At 48.5% G+C, this 14000-nt stretch overlaps 5 protein-coding genes across 5 annotated transcripts; 2 read left to right on the forward strand and 3 right to left on the reverse strand.

Annotated features, from left to right (window-relative positions):
- Positions 1-1615: 1615 nt before the first annotated feature.
- On the forward strand, positions 1616-3022 carry FPOAC1_011843 (uncharacterized protein; the record flags this gene model as incomplete). The annotated part of the gene is made up of 6 exons (XM_044856210.1): positions 1616-1678; positions 1752-1791; positions 1832-1864; positions 1932-2093; positions 2153-2454; positions 2504-3022. The coding sequence occupies 6 exons, from the start codon at positions 1616-1618 to the stop codon at positions 3020-3022; spliced, it is 1119 nt and encodes a 372-aa protein (XP_044703523.1).
- Positions 3023-3969: 947 nt separating this feature from the next.
- Positions 3970-7515, reverse strand: FPOAC1_011844 (uncharacterized protein; the record flags this gene model as incomplete). The annotated part of the gene is made up of 3 exons (XM_044856211.1): positions 3970-7257; positions 7316-7386; positions 7446-7515. 3 exons carry the CDS (start codon positions 7513-7515, stop codon positions 3970-3972), a joined length of 3429 nt encoding a protein of 1142 aa, XP_044703524.1.
- A 1252-nt stretch (positions 7516-8767) lies between these two features.
- Positions 8768-9038, forward strand: FPOAC1_011845 (uncharacterized protein; the record flags this gene model as incomplete). The annotated part of the gene is made up of 2 exons (XM_044856212.1): positions 8768-8792; positions 8851-9038. 2 exons carry the CDS (start codon positions 8768-8770, stop codon positions 9036-9038), a joined length of 213 nt encoding a protein of 70 aa, XP_044703525.1.
- Positions 9039-9227: 189 nt separating this feature from the next.
- On the reverse strand, positions 9228-10638 carry FPOAC1_011846 (uncharacterized protein; the record flags this gene model as incomplete). The annotated part of the gene is made up of 4 exons (XM_044856213.1): positions 9228-9352; positions 9412-10339; positions 10388-10494; positions 10551-10638. 4 exons carry the CDS (start codon positions 10636-10638, stop codon positions 9228-9230), a joined length of 1248 nt encoding a protein of 415 aa, XP_044703526.1.
- Positions 10639-10901: 263 nt separating this feature from the next.
- Positions 10902-13852, reverse strand: FPOAC1_011847 (uncharacterized protein; the record flags this gene model as incomplete). The annotated part of the gene is made up of 2 exons (XM_044856214.1): positions 10902-13669; positions 13723-13852. The coding sequence occupies 2 exons, from the start codon at positions 13850-13852 to the stop codon at positions 10902-10904; spliced, it is 2898 nt and encodes a 965-aa protein (XP_044703527.1).
- Between the last annotated feature and the right edge of the window lie 148 nt (positions 13853-14000).

A 14000-nucleotide genomic window follows, 5' to 3' on the forward strand; every position in this document is an offset into this window, starting at 1 on the left:
ACGATAAGAAGATAAGGCCTATGCTCTTTAGGTTAGAACGTTAAAAGACCATCCATGCAATGGATGTCAGGTCGTTTTTTCTGGTCTAGATAAAGAACCCCCCTTTTTAGTGCGACTTTCACATGCATTGGAAGTGACCAGATCATCACGTCAAAGCAAGCATCATTTATTAGTTACAGTACCCATTGGGCTTCATGCAGCTTTGCGGACCATGCCATCAACGGGGTAAGAATAGGCTGTGCTTGAAACAGTAAACTGTCGTCTGCCACAATCTTGGTTCTCAGCTAGAGTTTCCAATGCTGCACATATGGAATGCGTCTTTGTCGTGCCCTGATGACGGGATCGACCCTTTCTTGTTGAAGGGGGCTCTCAGGCTTTTAGGTACTAGTTACCTATCTACTAGTAGTATTTGGACTGGGATGGACGTCTTTTTTCCAGAGATGCTTTATTAGGTGACCTTGGCGGTACCTGCAGCTACCACCATGTGGAGAGCGTAGCTGAGGTATTTCATAGGTCTAGATGTTGCGTAGCACTGCGTCATCCTGACCTAGAGCTAGAGAGCTCCACTGGTGGGCATCATGGATGAGTTGAATCCAAGCTCCGTTGTCCAGCTTTTGCTTCGGCTGCTCTCAGAAAACAAAGAGCCTAAGCATACATGCACAACTACCTACCTAGTTAATGAGTGTCGTTAGGTACTACGTAGGCAGTGGTCCACACAAAATAAAAAGGAATTACTTAACTAGATAGCAAGCCAGATCAAATCAAATATTGGTATCTACTAAGGTCAGTAGCTCAGAATACAGTGCACGAATAGTTGATACGTGGGGTGCACCAATTTAGGTGCTGGAGAAGTCAGGATTGTAACTGTAAGTCAGTCTAGATTTCCTGATTTTTGTGGCAGGCGTCACTGTCGTCACTGTGTCCCGTCCAGTTGTTTGGCCCCTCCAAAAAGAGAAGCCTCCTTCTTTGTACAAACGTCATTTCCCTTTCCCTCCCTCTGTTTCGAACTTAATTCACTGCTCCCCCTCTCTCCTCATCACCTTCACCTTCAAACAAAAACCCTCTTCAGCCCTTTTATCTTCTCATTTCCGACGAGATACCGCCCTCATCTACTAATCTTATATCACCTCGCCCACAAGGTAGCATAGCACTCTTCAGGTACGTTTCACATGCTATCCGTGCCTATCCTGGACCTCGTCCCTCTCTGCCTGCGACGGGGCTACTCGTTTCGCTTGACATGCCCATTTCTCTCACACGACCACTCACCTCGCTCCCCCGACTGGACCGCCCCTTAGGCCTACCTTAGTTCTTCGGCTGGCCCAGACAGTGACGGGCAAGGAGGACGGTGCAGCTACTTGAGCTGTATCTATAGGCCCAGAGACAGGGACTGGAGTGAGGTAGAGAGAGATAGCTGTTCCCTTGTCGCCTTTTCTTGCCTGCCATCAAACAACGTTCCAAAAAATTATCTGGCCACCTTTACTCACGCCGCTTTTCGCTTCCTTACAGAACATTTTCTCCCGAGTCACATCCGTTCTTCAACTTTGCAACTCATCGACGGTACTTTCGCAAGCGCACCACTTCTTTACGTACGAAATCTTTACGCCAGATTTTCGAAATGGCCGATTCTTCTCCTGCCGCTAACGGCAACTCTCTTCTTGAGACCACCAAGACTAGTGAGGTGAGTTTTGGCCTTCCGAAATCGCTGGCTCTGGCCGGACAATCCGGACAGATATGCTAACCACACCATGCAGTGCCATCTTGCGCTTTTGGCTCATCGCTACGCCGCTCGCGGTGATTTTGGCTAGAATTATATAACTGACTCAGATTCCAGATGCTGCTGCTGCGTACCAATCGGTTGCCAACGGTATGGAAAACTAACAGACTCTTCCCGTTATTTCGTCTGTTACTGACATTGGATTTCTCTTTTCTAGGCCCCGTTGCTCAAAATGTCTATGGTCACACTCAGAAAGCTTCCACCGAGCTCTCTAACCTTGCTGCCTCTCGACGCACTCCTGCGACTCCGGCTGCCACTGGCCAACCTCTTACTCACTACCACTCCTTCTTTTCCGAGCTTCTGTCATGGAACAACCCTCGTAAGTTGATTTTTTCTTCTATGCGCAATTGGCTTTTGCTAACGTCAATGACGCAATAGGCGCATCTGCTATCGCTTATGCCACTATCGTCTCTGCCATCTTCGCTGCACGATACCTAGATGTTCTCCGATGGAGTCTCAAGACATCCTGGATGGTCCTTGGCGTGACCATTCTCGCTGAGGTTCTTGGCAAGGTTGTCCTTAACAATGGTCTGGCTACTCAGGTTCGCCCTCGACGATACTACACAGTTCCTCGTGAGACCTTGGACGCCGTTATTGGCGACGTCCATGAGCTCATCAACTTTTTCGTCATTGAGGCTCAGCGAATCATCTTTGCTGAAAATGTTGCTGCCTCCGCTGCTGTAAGTTCCAAATGCAATAAAACCACTACATAGCACTAACAATTAGTAGGCTTTCGTCGCCGCTTTTATCTCCTACTATCTCGTCAAGCTCGTTCCCGTCTGGGGTCTTTCCCTAATTGGCACTACCGTTGCTTTTGTTGTGCCTTTGATCTACACCTCTAACCAGGAGCTCATCGACGAGCAACTTCACCACGCCTCCGAGCTCATCAACAGCCAGACTGCCCAGATCCAGAGCGTTGCTTCTAAACAGATGGAGCAGGTTTCCAACATCAGCAAGCAATACGTCGGCGACTACAGCGACAAGGTCCAGGGTCTCCTCCAAGGCAAGACCCCTTCTCGCCAGAAGATCGACATGCCTCAGAACTCCAACTCTGCTCTCTCTGCCAAGCAGCCTCAGTTCCCCTCTCCTCCCACTGATGAGCCCATTGCGTCTACCAACCCTCCTCAAATTCCCACTCCCGCGGCTTTGAGAGAGGAGATCAACGAGCCCACCGCTATTGACACTGCGGCTCCTGAGCTTCCCCACGAAGATGTTGTTCCCGCCAAGGAGCCCATGCTTGCTTCTTAAGCGATGGAAGCAGTGCAGTTGCCACATGTACTTGAGCTGAGAAAGGGCATAGATTGCCTGAACAATAAATCTGTTTTACGGCATTTTGGGGCGCACGTCTTTCCTTAAATTGGGAGCAAAGGATTTTCAGATTGGACCAGGGCATGAATCGGGTTTGGCGGTCAGCACGCAATACAAACGACTCTAGTTGACGTTGATGAATGGCGGTTAAAATATGGATGGACCGGACGGATGCTCGTCTCTTGAAGAGGGTCTAAAAGTAGACCCTTGATTAATGCGTCGGTGGAAGGGTTCTAGCATCTGGGCTTGTTTTGTACGCTTGTGTCTCGAGGATAGGTGTTTAGGATCGTTAATGTGCAGCTTGCTGAAAGGAGGTGCCACTGGTATTCTACCTTGAAGCCAACGCACTATTTCAACTTGACTTTATCGTTATGATTCGATTCGTGAGAAACGTGAAGTCACTAGCCACCTAGGGAAGGGGTCTGGAGCAGAGCTGATTTTTGACAGAATCAATACACTCTTAGGAAGGATTGATCTTCAGGGCGGACAGCAGACTTCGCAAGGAATAATTAATTAACAGCTAATATTGAGATAACGGACTAAAGACCTATCAATCTGTTCCTTCTTAAAAGCTTGTATAACAAATAAAGTGGTCAAAGGTGTACCTAAAAAATTAACAAGGAGCAAAAATATACTGTCTGTATTCTGTAGCCATCCTGACCTAGACCCCTCTTCCTCCACCTAGGTATCAAGATAAATTGAAGTTCAAGATTCCCAAGTAGTAAGTATTGTGCTGTCAACAATTATTTATACTTTATTGTAGTATGATTGAATTTTTAATTCTCGAAACGCCAACCCAACAAGGTATACATCTATCCCTTTTCTAAACATCCTCTCTACATGTGCATACAGGTAAGGTAACCAAGATGAATAGGGTTTCCTTTTCTTTATTTCCTGCGCTTGCCACCACCTCCGTCCTCGGCAGCAGCACGCTTGCGACCATTCTTGCGCCAAAAATCCTTGGACTCACGCTTTTCGCGAGCTTCCTTCTTCTCCTCGTTCTCGGCCAGCTTCTTCTGGAAGGCAGCACGGTTCTTGTCCTTTGCAGCGCGACGCTTAGCAGCAGCATCATTGCGAATAGTGAGTAGCTGCTGCATAAGAGCACGTGCCTTCTTCTCTTCAGAGCCAGGAGCCATGACGATAGCGCGCTTCTTCATGTATGTCTCCTTCTTCTGTTTCTTGGTCTCAACAATCTGGGACTTGAAGGGAAGCTCAGCAGCAAGGGCGCGAGGAACTCGAAGGGGGTTGAAGTGACGAGTCTGACGCTCGATTTGACGGTACTGGCTGTTCTTGGGCTGGGGAGTAGGAACGTTCTGATCGCGACGGACTTCGCCTGTCAGACGCATGGGTTGCCAGCCGATCAGATTGGTGACAGGGTTATAGAAGCGGTGAGGCTTGATGGGGTACCATGCTCGCAGGAAGACGATGTCACTGAGGAGGATCTTGTCTTCGAACGTGGCACGGAACTGACCCTCCGGTTTGGACAGAGCGCGCTTGATTTGACCGCGGATACCAGAAACCGTCTTGATAGAAGCGCCCTCGAACTTGGCGATCTCAAGAGATGTGTTAAACATATCCTTGATGAAGGCAGTATTCTTGTAGATCTTGGCAGGTGTACCAGTGAGCTTGAGTTTCTTGACGATCTCGGTGGATTCGTCAACGCTTAGGATTGTGCCGGTAGCAGCAATACGGAAGCCAGGCATCGAACCCGACATGGAATTGAAGCAGACGAAACCTGTGTTTGGCGCAATCAACGGACCGTAAATGGTAGCGAAACAGTGCATATGCTCAGGTGTATACTTGAGCATGCGGTTACGTGTCCGCGAGTCGGTAGTACTGTAAATGGGCATGGTCTGGAAACGACGCCAGCCAAGAGAGAAGATGAGAGGATCGTTTGTCTTGAGGATACGTTTGTGCCATCGGTGACGCTTGATGCGAACCTGGAGATAGCCAAAGCGGTCTTCAGTGGCAGAGAGGCCACCAACAACGATAGGACGGCGAGCGTCGAAGAGCTTGACGAACTCAGCGGGAACGCCCTCAAGGACGATCTTTGCGTATTTGCCAGCGCGGCAGCCTTCGACAACGGAGCGCTGACGCTCGTCAAGGTTCTCAAACTCCTCCTTGTTGATGTCGAGCTGCTTCTGGATCATGGCCTTTTGCGCCTCATACCATTGATCCTCGCCAAACTCCTGGACATCACCACCGTCTCGTCGGGCGTTGGCCTTGTCGTTCAGGAAGCCCTCACGATCTTCCTCTTCGAATCTCATCTTTAGCTCTTCCTTCCGCTTAGCGTTTTTCTGTCGCTCAGCCTCGATGTCTTCGGGCGTTGGTTGGGCGGGCTCCGTTGGCTCTTCTTGGCCTTCGGCTTCAAGATCCTCAAATTCACCGTCACCCTCATCCTCATCATCCAAACCCTCAAAGTCGCTACCTTCTTCGTTACCGTCCTCGTCGTCGCCTGCAGCAAGAGCTGTTGATGTAAACTTTCGCCGTAAAGCTTCGACATTCTTCTCCAATGCCCACTTTGCGGCCAGATCCTCGTAGTCGTAGGCAGGTATCGACCTATCCTCCACAGTGTCTTCCTGCTCTTGCTTGGACTTTTTGAAGAAATCGTCCTCCTCATCATCTTCGATGTTCTCCTCATCAGACTCATCCTCATCGCCCTTCCATCGCTTCAACGCATCTTCAGGACTCAGCGATTCGTCGTACATAAACCTGGCCAGATCGCTTGTGTGGTATGATCGTCGTTTGCCGTGAAGCTTCATTGCAGTGCCATTCAAGTTGTCCTTCCATCTCAATGCTGCTGCTTCTTCATCGGAATCATATTCCTCATCGTCCTCCACCTCTTCGCCCCCAGACAATGAACCAAGATCGGAATCACTATCAGCAAAAGCAAGATCGTCTTCGCCAAGGTCCTTGTCAGCATCCTTGCGAAACATCTTGCCCAGTTTGCCCTCATTAAATTCGACTTCAGCATCTGAGTCAACATCCTCTTCGCCACTGCCGAGATCCTCATCATCCTCATAATTTTGCTCATCGCCTTCTTCTTGATGTGCGAACCTAGCCTTTCGTTGTGTTTTTCTTCCTGTATCCTCCTCTTCAGGGACTGCTTCGACCTTCTCTCCGCCCTTGAAAAGTTGTACCCCGCCTTCCATTTGGCCAAGAAGTTTTCTCTCAGCCTGAAGACCAACAATCATCTCTTCACCCTCACCTCTGTCAGCCTCGTCCTCTTCTCTATCGAAGCTGAAACCTTTGTCGCTAGTAATCCAGATAGCGTCACCATCGATCTTCAGGCCGCTGCGATCTGACATAGGCGCATGAAGCTTTTTCTCCTTCTCGTCAAGTCGCCTTCTTCCAGTCTTTCCCGTGATCTTTGCCATTGCCGTTTCCATGTTTGGCGTTGGGCAAGGATCTGGCATCACCTCCATATTGGACACTGTAAAATCTCCTAGACCAGGAACATGGACTCGTTGGTCTTGTGAAGCAAAATTTGTGCCTCGTAGATAACCGGATAGCACAATTGATCGGTCGCAATTGGGGTCTTCTTCGATCTTGGTAGGATGTGTGATGTCTCGGAAACTATCGATGATAGAGTAAGGGTGGGAGTTGCGCCAGACGAGAGGGCGAGGGTTCTTCATAACGGAGAGGAAACGCGATAAGTTGTGGATCTCGCGGTCAGGATATCGGCCATTCATGACGCCAGAAAGGTAGAAGAGATGAGCTCCCTGGTACAACTCGGTCCAAAGTCGTCTCTTGAGCCTCTTCTTAGCGTCCTTGAGCGCCTGCGGTTTGCGGAAGAGATCGAGATGGGTCAGAATACCAAAGACATTACCGGGCATACCGGTAGCGGCGAGAGTGTTGAGAAACTCCATGGTCTCCATCTCAAACCCATAGTTTCCATCAATCATCAGGAGAACAATGTCGGCAACCTTTGCGATATCGACCATAGCCTCGAGCTCATTGGGGCACTCGACGAAAGTTAGACGCTGCTTCTTGGACGTAACGACTGTGACGGGACCCTGAGGGTCTGATATCGTTTCCTTTGCATATCTTCGAATGAGAGACTTCATCAAAGTCGTCTTTCCTACACCGGGGGGGCCAACGATGGTGACGAGGCGAGGCGGGGCCTCATCGGGCAATCGGTCGACGAGCGGGACATGAAGGCGCTTTTCTTTGATCTATTGACGATGATTAGAATTAAAGAGCAACGTAGTAGCGGGTGGAGGAGAGTCCTACATCTTGCGATCTTGCTGCTTGTCTCTGAAGCTTGCCTGGGTTAGCAAAGGAAAAGGCTTTTGGATTGCGCTCTGTTGGATCATTAGCATGCGCCCGTCGCAAGTGAGACATATAGACAGCAACAACTCACCTCCAGTATGCTGTTTCTTTTCCTTCTTGTCCTTGGACTTGCGATGCGGCTTGTGCACTTGGTCCTCCATGTTTGCGTGCTGCGTCTTCGCCAACTTCAAAGAACCATCAACTAAACTAGCACGGCTTGTCTCGCCTCGACTTCCAAAAATTTAGAAAATTTGTCCGATAAGCAGTCGCTCTACTAGAGGGATCTTATCGATAAGATCCACAAAAAAATGAAAAGCAGGTGAGGACACACTGCCACAGTATGCCACATGTGGCTGGCTTACCATGATGCTCAACTCCCAGATGTCTAAATAACTGCCTCTTTGAGCATAGATCTTTTGGTTGTCTTGACGTGTAGCAAAAACGCGTGGATACATGCTCACATGCTCGATAGTGACGCATGCTTTGGTACCTGGCTGCTATCCTGTATGACTCAAACTACAAGTTTGAACAGACCTTGTACGACTAGGTAGTCTCAGGAAACAACATCATTACGTGGCTAAATGATGCCTCATGAAGCCTAAGTAATTATATTGCGCAAATCTATCTGATTGTCAACAACTTAGTGGTGTGGGGAACCGGAGGAGTACAGTGGTGTATAACAAGAGTGCTGTGGAACAAGAATCCAGGTGCAATCTCATTCGACCGCTAGTGTATGTGGTTGCGACATTCTATCCCAATACCATTAGTTCCAGACACCTCCTATATCACTCGAACCTGAATAGATTTATATGATAAAAGTCTGAGCAACCAATTGCTTATGCCAGCATAGACTATACCTAGGGCTGACCTATACAGACTGCATTACAACTCCCCGTATCACTCAAAACGGCTCTAGGTGCTGCATGTTAACGCGTCCCGACGGAGAGGAGGCTAGGAGGGTAGCATCCGGCATACTCTTATGCATGCTTGTATTATTCCGGCTCACCTCTATTCTGCCTCTTCGTCAGCCCTCATACGTAGGCTATTCCGCCTACTCGTCCAAGACATGAGACTATCACTTTGTTTATTCGTTAGCCCTAGTGAAGGGTATAGTGGTTTTCGTCATGAGTCACGCCTTGACTGAGGCATACGCAAGACGCTCGCTGGTGGTTCATGTTTGCGTGCGAGAAGCCGGTAATGATTCCTGTAAGTGATAAAGACTCGTCAAGCTGTATGTATAAAACATCCGAGAGCGACGCCTTGTGGACATCATTATCAAGCAAACAAACGCAACCGACAATTATAAACCAACAAGCCAAACCAACAAAACAAGTATTAAGCTTAATATCTTAATCACAACATTGTCCAAGACACAGCCAACTGCAACACCAAGGCCCCTTCAGCCCTATCAATATGTCTGACAAAACCAGCCTCAATTGTAAGCATAATTTTCAATGGTTTTCGGCATTTGAATACCTTGCTAATAGCTATCATAGCCCAGGTGAATGCTACCAAGTGCAGCAGCTCCAAAACCGTGGACCCCGAAGCTGCTTCCATTGCCACTGTTTCCTCTTCCACGCCACTTGTCAAGAAGCAAGAAAAGAAGCAATCGGAAGGGACAGAAATTGACGTCAAAAAGCTCCAAGAGCAGGCTCTCAAGTCACAAATCCGATTCAGTATGTAGATGGGCTACACTGAAGACTCTCGGACGACACCGATTCAGACAGCCGACTAAAATGAATGAGTTTGGGCATGATCTTGAATATTGAATGGGAAATGAAGGGTATCTTTTGGCTATATATGGGGCTAGCAGTTACACTCGTTAAAGAAACAGCGGTATTCGCTCTTCCTACTCAGAATTAAGTGCACTAGTCTAGAAGCTATCGTCTAGGATATCCTCGTTCATCTTTACCATTGAAGGGCTGTATTCGGACGAGTTTGGGTCAGCCCCAGCGTCTATAAGAATATCGCCAACAATTCTTTGGCTTGCTTCGCGGGCTATAGGCAAATGTTAGTACATAAGAACATTTCCCCACCAAGATCATGGTAGGACTGACCTGGTGTTTGCAAGAGCTTCGAGGGAGGGAGGGCAAATTGGATCGTCTTGGGCGGACTCATGCCAGCGTACAAATCAATATCCTCATCATCCTCGTCACTATCCCAATTGAGCTCATATCTGTCTTTACCCTTTGCACTATCCTCAGCAGCGAAAACATCCCGCGTCTTGCGTGCTGTTGCTGGTGTCTGCACACTAACACCTGGTGTTCGAGGACCCTGTGTTGCAGCCGCAAGACGCTGTCGGGCGTTGCTTTTGTAAGGTGACATAAACGCCTCACTACGAAGAGTTGGTACTGCCATCTCGGGCGAAGACCCTGGCGAATCGTTCCAGGTTGGTATATTCTTCTTGGCGCTTTTTGGTTGAGCACTCTTGAGTGGCGAGGTTCGCAAGGCGGACTTGTGAGGTGTTGCCTGGATACGGTAGTTCTTGTCAAGAACACGATGCAGCAGGGGATCTTTCTGAGGCTGAACGGATTGCTCCTCAGTCATTGTGTGGTCGCGCTGGCCCTGTGGCGTCATCGACATGTCGGGTAGTCTGGCGGTATGTTGGGCGAATAGAATCGTTGAATCCTCATTGCCGTCCAGGACCGTGGTGTTATCGTGGCCGTCGTCTTCATCCTCCATTTCGCGTTTCATAACTTCGTAGGGCGATTCCATATCGGAGAATCGAGTCTTTGTCTTTCCAGGTCGAGGTGTGCTGCCTGAGAGTTCTGCGTCGTCAAGCATGGAGTCCTCTGCTTGGAAAGTAGATTGCTCGACACCTGTAGCAGTAGTGGCATCTTCGTTGGGTTGATTTGTGTAATTTTCAGATATATCTTCTCTCATAGCCGTACTCTCTTCAATGCTTTCGCTTTCATCATCGTTGGCAAGCTCCTCGTAGCCGGAGAGGGATACGTTGGCCGAGGCCTCGAAGAATTGTTTCCAGAACTGTATTGTATCAGCTTAATGTTTCCCAATGAGAAAAACCAAGTGTACTTTGGAAGCTTCCCAGACAGCACGGGAATGGTCACCGTACTTCTCTACAAGGGGTAAAATGCTTGTAGTTACGATGCGATGCGACTTGCTGAAGTTATGATCGATTTCTGAATTACTTGTCAGTAAAGGTTGTAGAAAGGGGAAGCTAGGTATGTATACATACCTTGAAGAGTGAGAGTGATTGACTGTTCAAGTCTCTCGAGTTCTTCTGTCAAAGACAAGTTACGCGCCGCCACGCTTTGTCGGGACATTTTGACGACCAGCTGAATGGATCGCTACTTAGGTAGGTAGTTAGGTATGATGATTGTTTACAATCTATTAGAAGACCATTAAATCCAATGGGGCGCGTGGGGTTGGGAGGGGCACGTCCCCGGCCGCCTTGTGCCATGGCTTGGTGGGGTGCATACAATTGTCAGCAAACCGCCAGCATCCTGGGTCTTAGTGACAGCATACGGAACGTCTTGTATGAATTCTTTATCCATTTATCAGAACACCTGATCCTATACTTGAAATTCTAGTGCTTAGTGTAGTAGTCGCTCATGTCCAACTTCATCAAAAGCTGTGCAACCATATGATCTTCGCCAATGCCCTCCTGTTTTAATCCCAGATCATCTGAAACCTTGTTGCTCGTGGACCGACTTTTTTCTGTCAAAGCTCGGCAAACAGTGATGAAAATCTGTACCTTTGTTTTGAACTTTTTATATAGACGATGCATTTCTTGCGTCTCTCCCGAGTCCGGGGCTCGGTTCTTCTCTATAGCTTTCATTCGGGAGAATTTTGCATACTCCAAGACTGCAGAGAAGATTTCCTCAAGCAGATTCAGCACGGGCTGTTGACGTTTTCGAAGGAATAGAGAAAGCATGATTCGGTCCAGTACTCTTGAATGAAACTCGCGTAGCCTATCGGGGCTTTCGACTTTATCAGGACTGCTCTTGGTATTCAAGGGGTCTTTCAGGTTGGCTTGGATTTTGTCGAGTTTGGCCTCGAATGCTTGCCAAGGGATAGCGACTCCAGCATCCATGAAGAAGGAAGTGATGCCAGAAACGAAGTGATGTGCCTCGCGTGTGAATCGGAATGAAATGTCCTCGGGGTCGGCCCAGCGACTAGTTCTTGCATTGACATCCCGAAACAACTGATTGACAACATAGACTATCCGTAAAATCCTCAACAAGAGCTTGAAGATTCGATCGTACTGTGTCAGAATGACCGGGGTGATGATGCTTGACAACGCGGTTGGTGCTTTGTATGACAGACGCAGAAAGTCAAGTGCCTCCAATGAGTCTGGGTTCATGCATTTGTCGATCTCTTCCTGCGTCAAGTCTCGTACAGCAAAACTCATGTCTCCCGGCAACTCAGATGCATCTCGAGAGATACTGGCCAACTTATTCGTAGCGAACTTATTATCAGAATCAAAGCTTTCAGCCAAGACTCCCATAAGCGCAAGTCGCAGCTCCGAGCTGGCTGGTGGCCAAGTGTCTCGACCACCCAGACGAAGTCCCATGACCCCTCCTTGCCGTGCGACCCCCGTTTGCCGTTCAGCTGTTTCCAGGTCGGGGTCGAATAAAGCGTGAGACAAACGGCTGATAAACATGCCGCTGCCGAAAAGTTGAAAGTCGCGATGCATCTTCAGGTGGCCACGCAAGTCGTGGTTGTTAAACAGCAGCCGTAGACTTTCCTGGTTAACAATCTCTGATTGGGCTGAAGCAATGCCTCCGAATGAAAGCACAGGGAGAAGCGACGGATGAGGCGTGAAGTCGAAACCACTAGTAGGTGGTTTCGACTTTCTTGTGACAGATTGCACCAGTCGTTCACGAAGGATTTGGCTCAAGGTGTCCTCTTTACTCACAACATCAGGCAAGGGCTCATCCATACGTGCCGTGAGAGCGCCTAGAAGTCGAATTTCTGACCCATCATCCTCATCCGTAAATAATGCTGGATCATGGAGTTGAATAGTATGTCCAGGCCCATTTGGCACCAATGCTTGTTGATGAGATGAGTGGTCGCGAATCGCCCGCAAGAGATCATCATGGTATTTGGTGACCCGCTTCTCAAGATCTTCGATAGCGTCCCAATCATAAAGCCATCCAACTTTTGGTGGTTGAGTCGCGTTGATGATATGGGCCGAAGCCAAAGGATGTTCTGGGTGACACTCCCTAATGAACCGCAGATTCTTCCCCGTCTCGAAAATGGACTTGGCAATATCAAAGGGCATGAAGTGAGGCATCTTACTGTCGTCCAATCGAAAGTCGATATCTTCGCATTCGTGTCCAAAATCGTCTGTGTATTTCTCCGTGTCGACTTTGATGAACCCTTTGCTGGCCCCAACGTTGGCCTTTGTCAAAGGAATACCTTCCTCTTGCCTCGTTCCGATCCATTCTTCCAAGAACTCAATCCAGGGGGAGGAGACTCGCTGCAACACTTCACGCATGATGCCACGTAATTGCTCCTCGCCATAGTCGACGGAGTACGCCTCGTGAAACACAAAAGACAGAACATGTTCATCCGAGTAACCTTTGCGAAACTTGGAAGTAAGCCTTTGAAAGGGAACGAGGATTGCCAAGAGCCCTTTAACGGTCGACTGAAGCTCCAAAAGAGACCGGGGCGTTTGCCCATGGAGAGCTACATATCGCTGGACGTCTTTCAGAATCTGATCGATGGCACCAGCTAGGGCAACACCACACTTGGAAGTACGTTTTGCATAAGTGGAATTAACAAAGGAGCGCAATTCAAAAAGCATTGAACCACATCTGTGACATTGCTTTTCCAATCCACGAAGCACATCCTTGGAATAGCCTGTAACTCTCATATTGGGGATCGTTGATTTGAAGAAGCGACCTGCCTCCTGTTTGGAGAAAAGTACTGACTCCTGGCCAAGGGCCAGAGCAAGTAAAGAGGGCAGATAGGCTTTAATATCAACAACAGGGACTTTGGAGTTTTTGAGCTCGAGGGGGTCGATGGACCAACTCAAAAAAGCATCATAGACGGTTGCTCCGGCTTCGCTGGCCATCAGCGGCTGCCTTCCTGCTGGTGTGCCTGCAATGAAGCCATTCCATGTCTTGTGCTCTGGTAAATTCTTGACTGGCACATCGGTGTTTGCCCAGATATTCTCCTCGGGCTCTGAGCTAAGCACGCTTTCTGTAGGTACTGGGCCATCATTGTTGGGGGTGACATCGGTTTCTGTATCAAGCTCGGACTGAAGCCCAAATTGTGTGGGTAACTTGAAGAAGCCGCTCTTTTCGACAGAGACATGGCCAAGCTGTAATAGATCAGAATCTATGCCATCTGAGTGCTTTGAAGTTAGCGTAATTCCACCGAAATATCTACATCTAAAGTACCTCTGAGTCTGGAGGAAAAGAATGGATCTCGTGTATTGGCATTGCCATTCAACTCATGCAGCCATTTTGACGATTTCCAAAAGTCCGGTATAGCGAATACAGCAGCAGGGTCTTTTTGATATTCATCCATTTTCTTTATCATCAATCAAATGCATTCGGGACTTGATATTGTCGTTGTAGGCGACATGTCTCGGTTTCAATGTCGAGCGAGAGATTGCTCATTACGCATGAATGAAAGTCAATTAACGCGAGCTTACCTATGGTTCTACCCCTCCGTG

Source organism: Fusarium poae, chromosome 4, assembly GCF_019609905.1.
Source record: "Fusarium poae strain DAOMC 252244 chromosome 4, whole genome shotgun sequence".
Classification (NCBI taxonomy): domain Eukaryota; kingdom Fungi; phylum Ascomycota; class Sordariomycetes; order Hypocreales; family Nectriaceae; genus Fusarium; species Fusarium poae.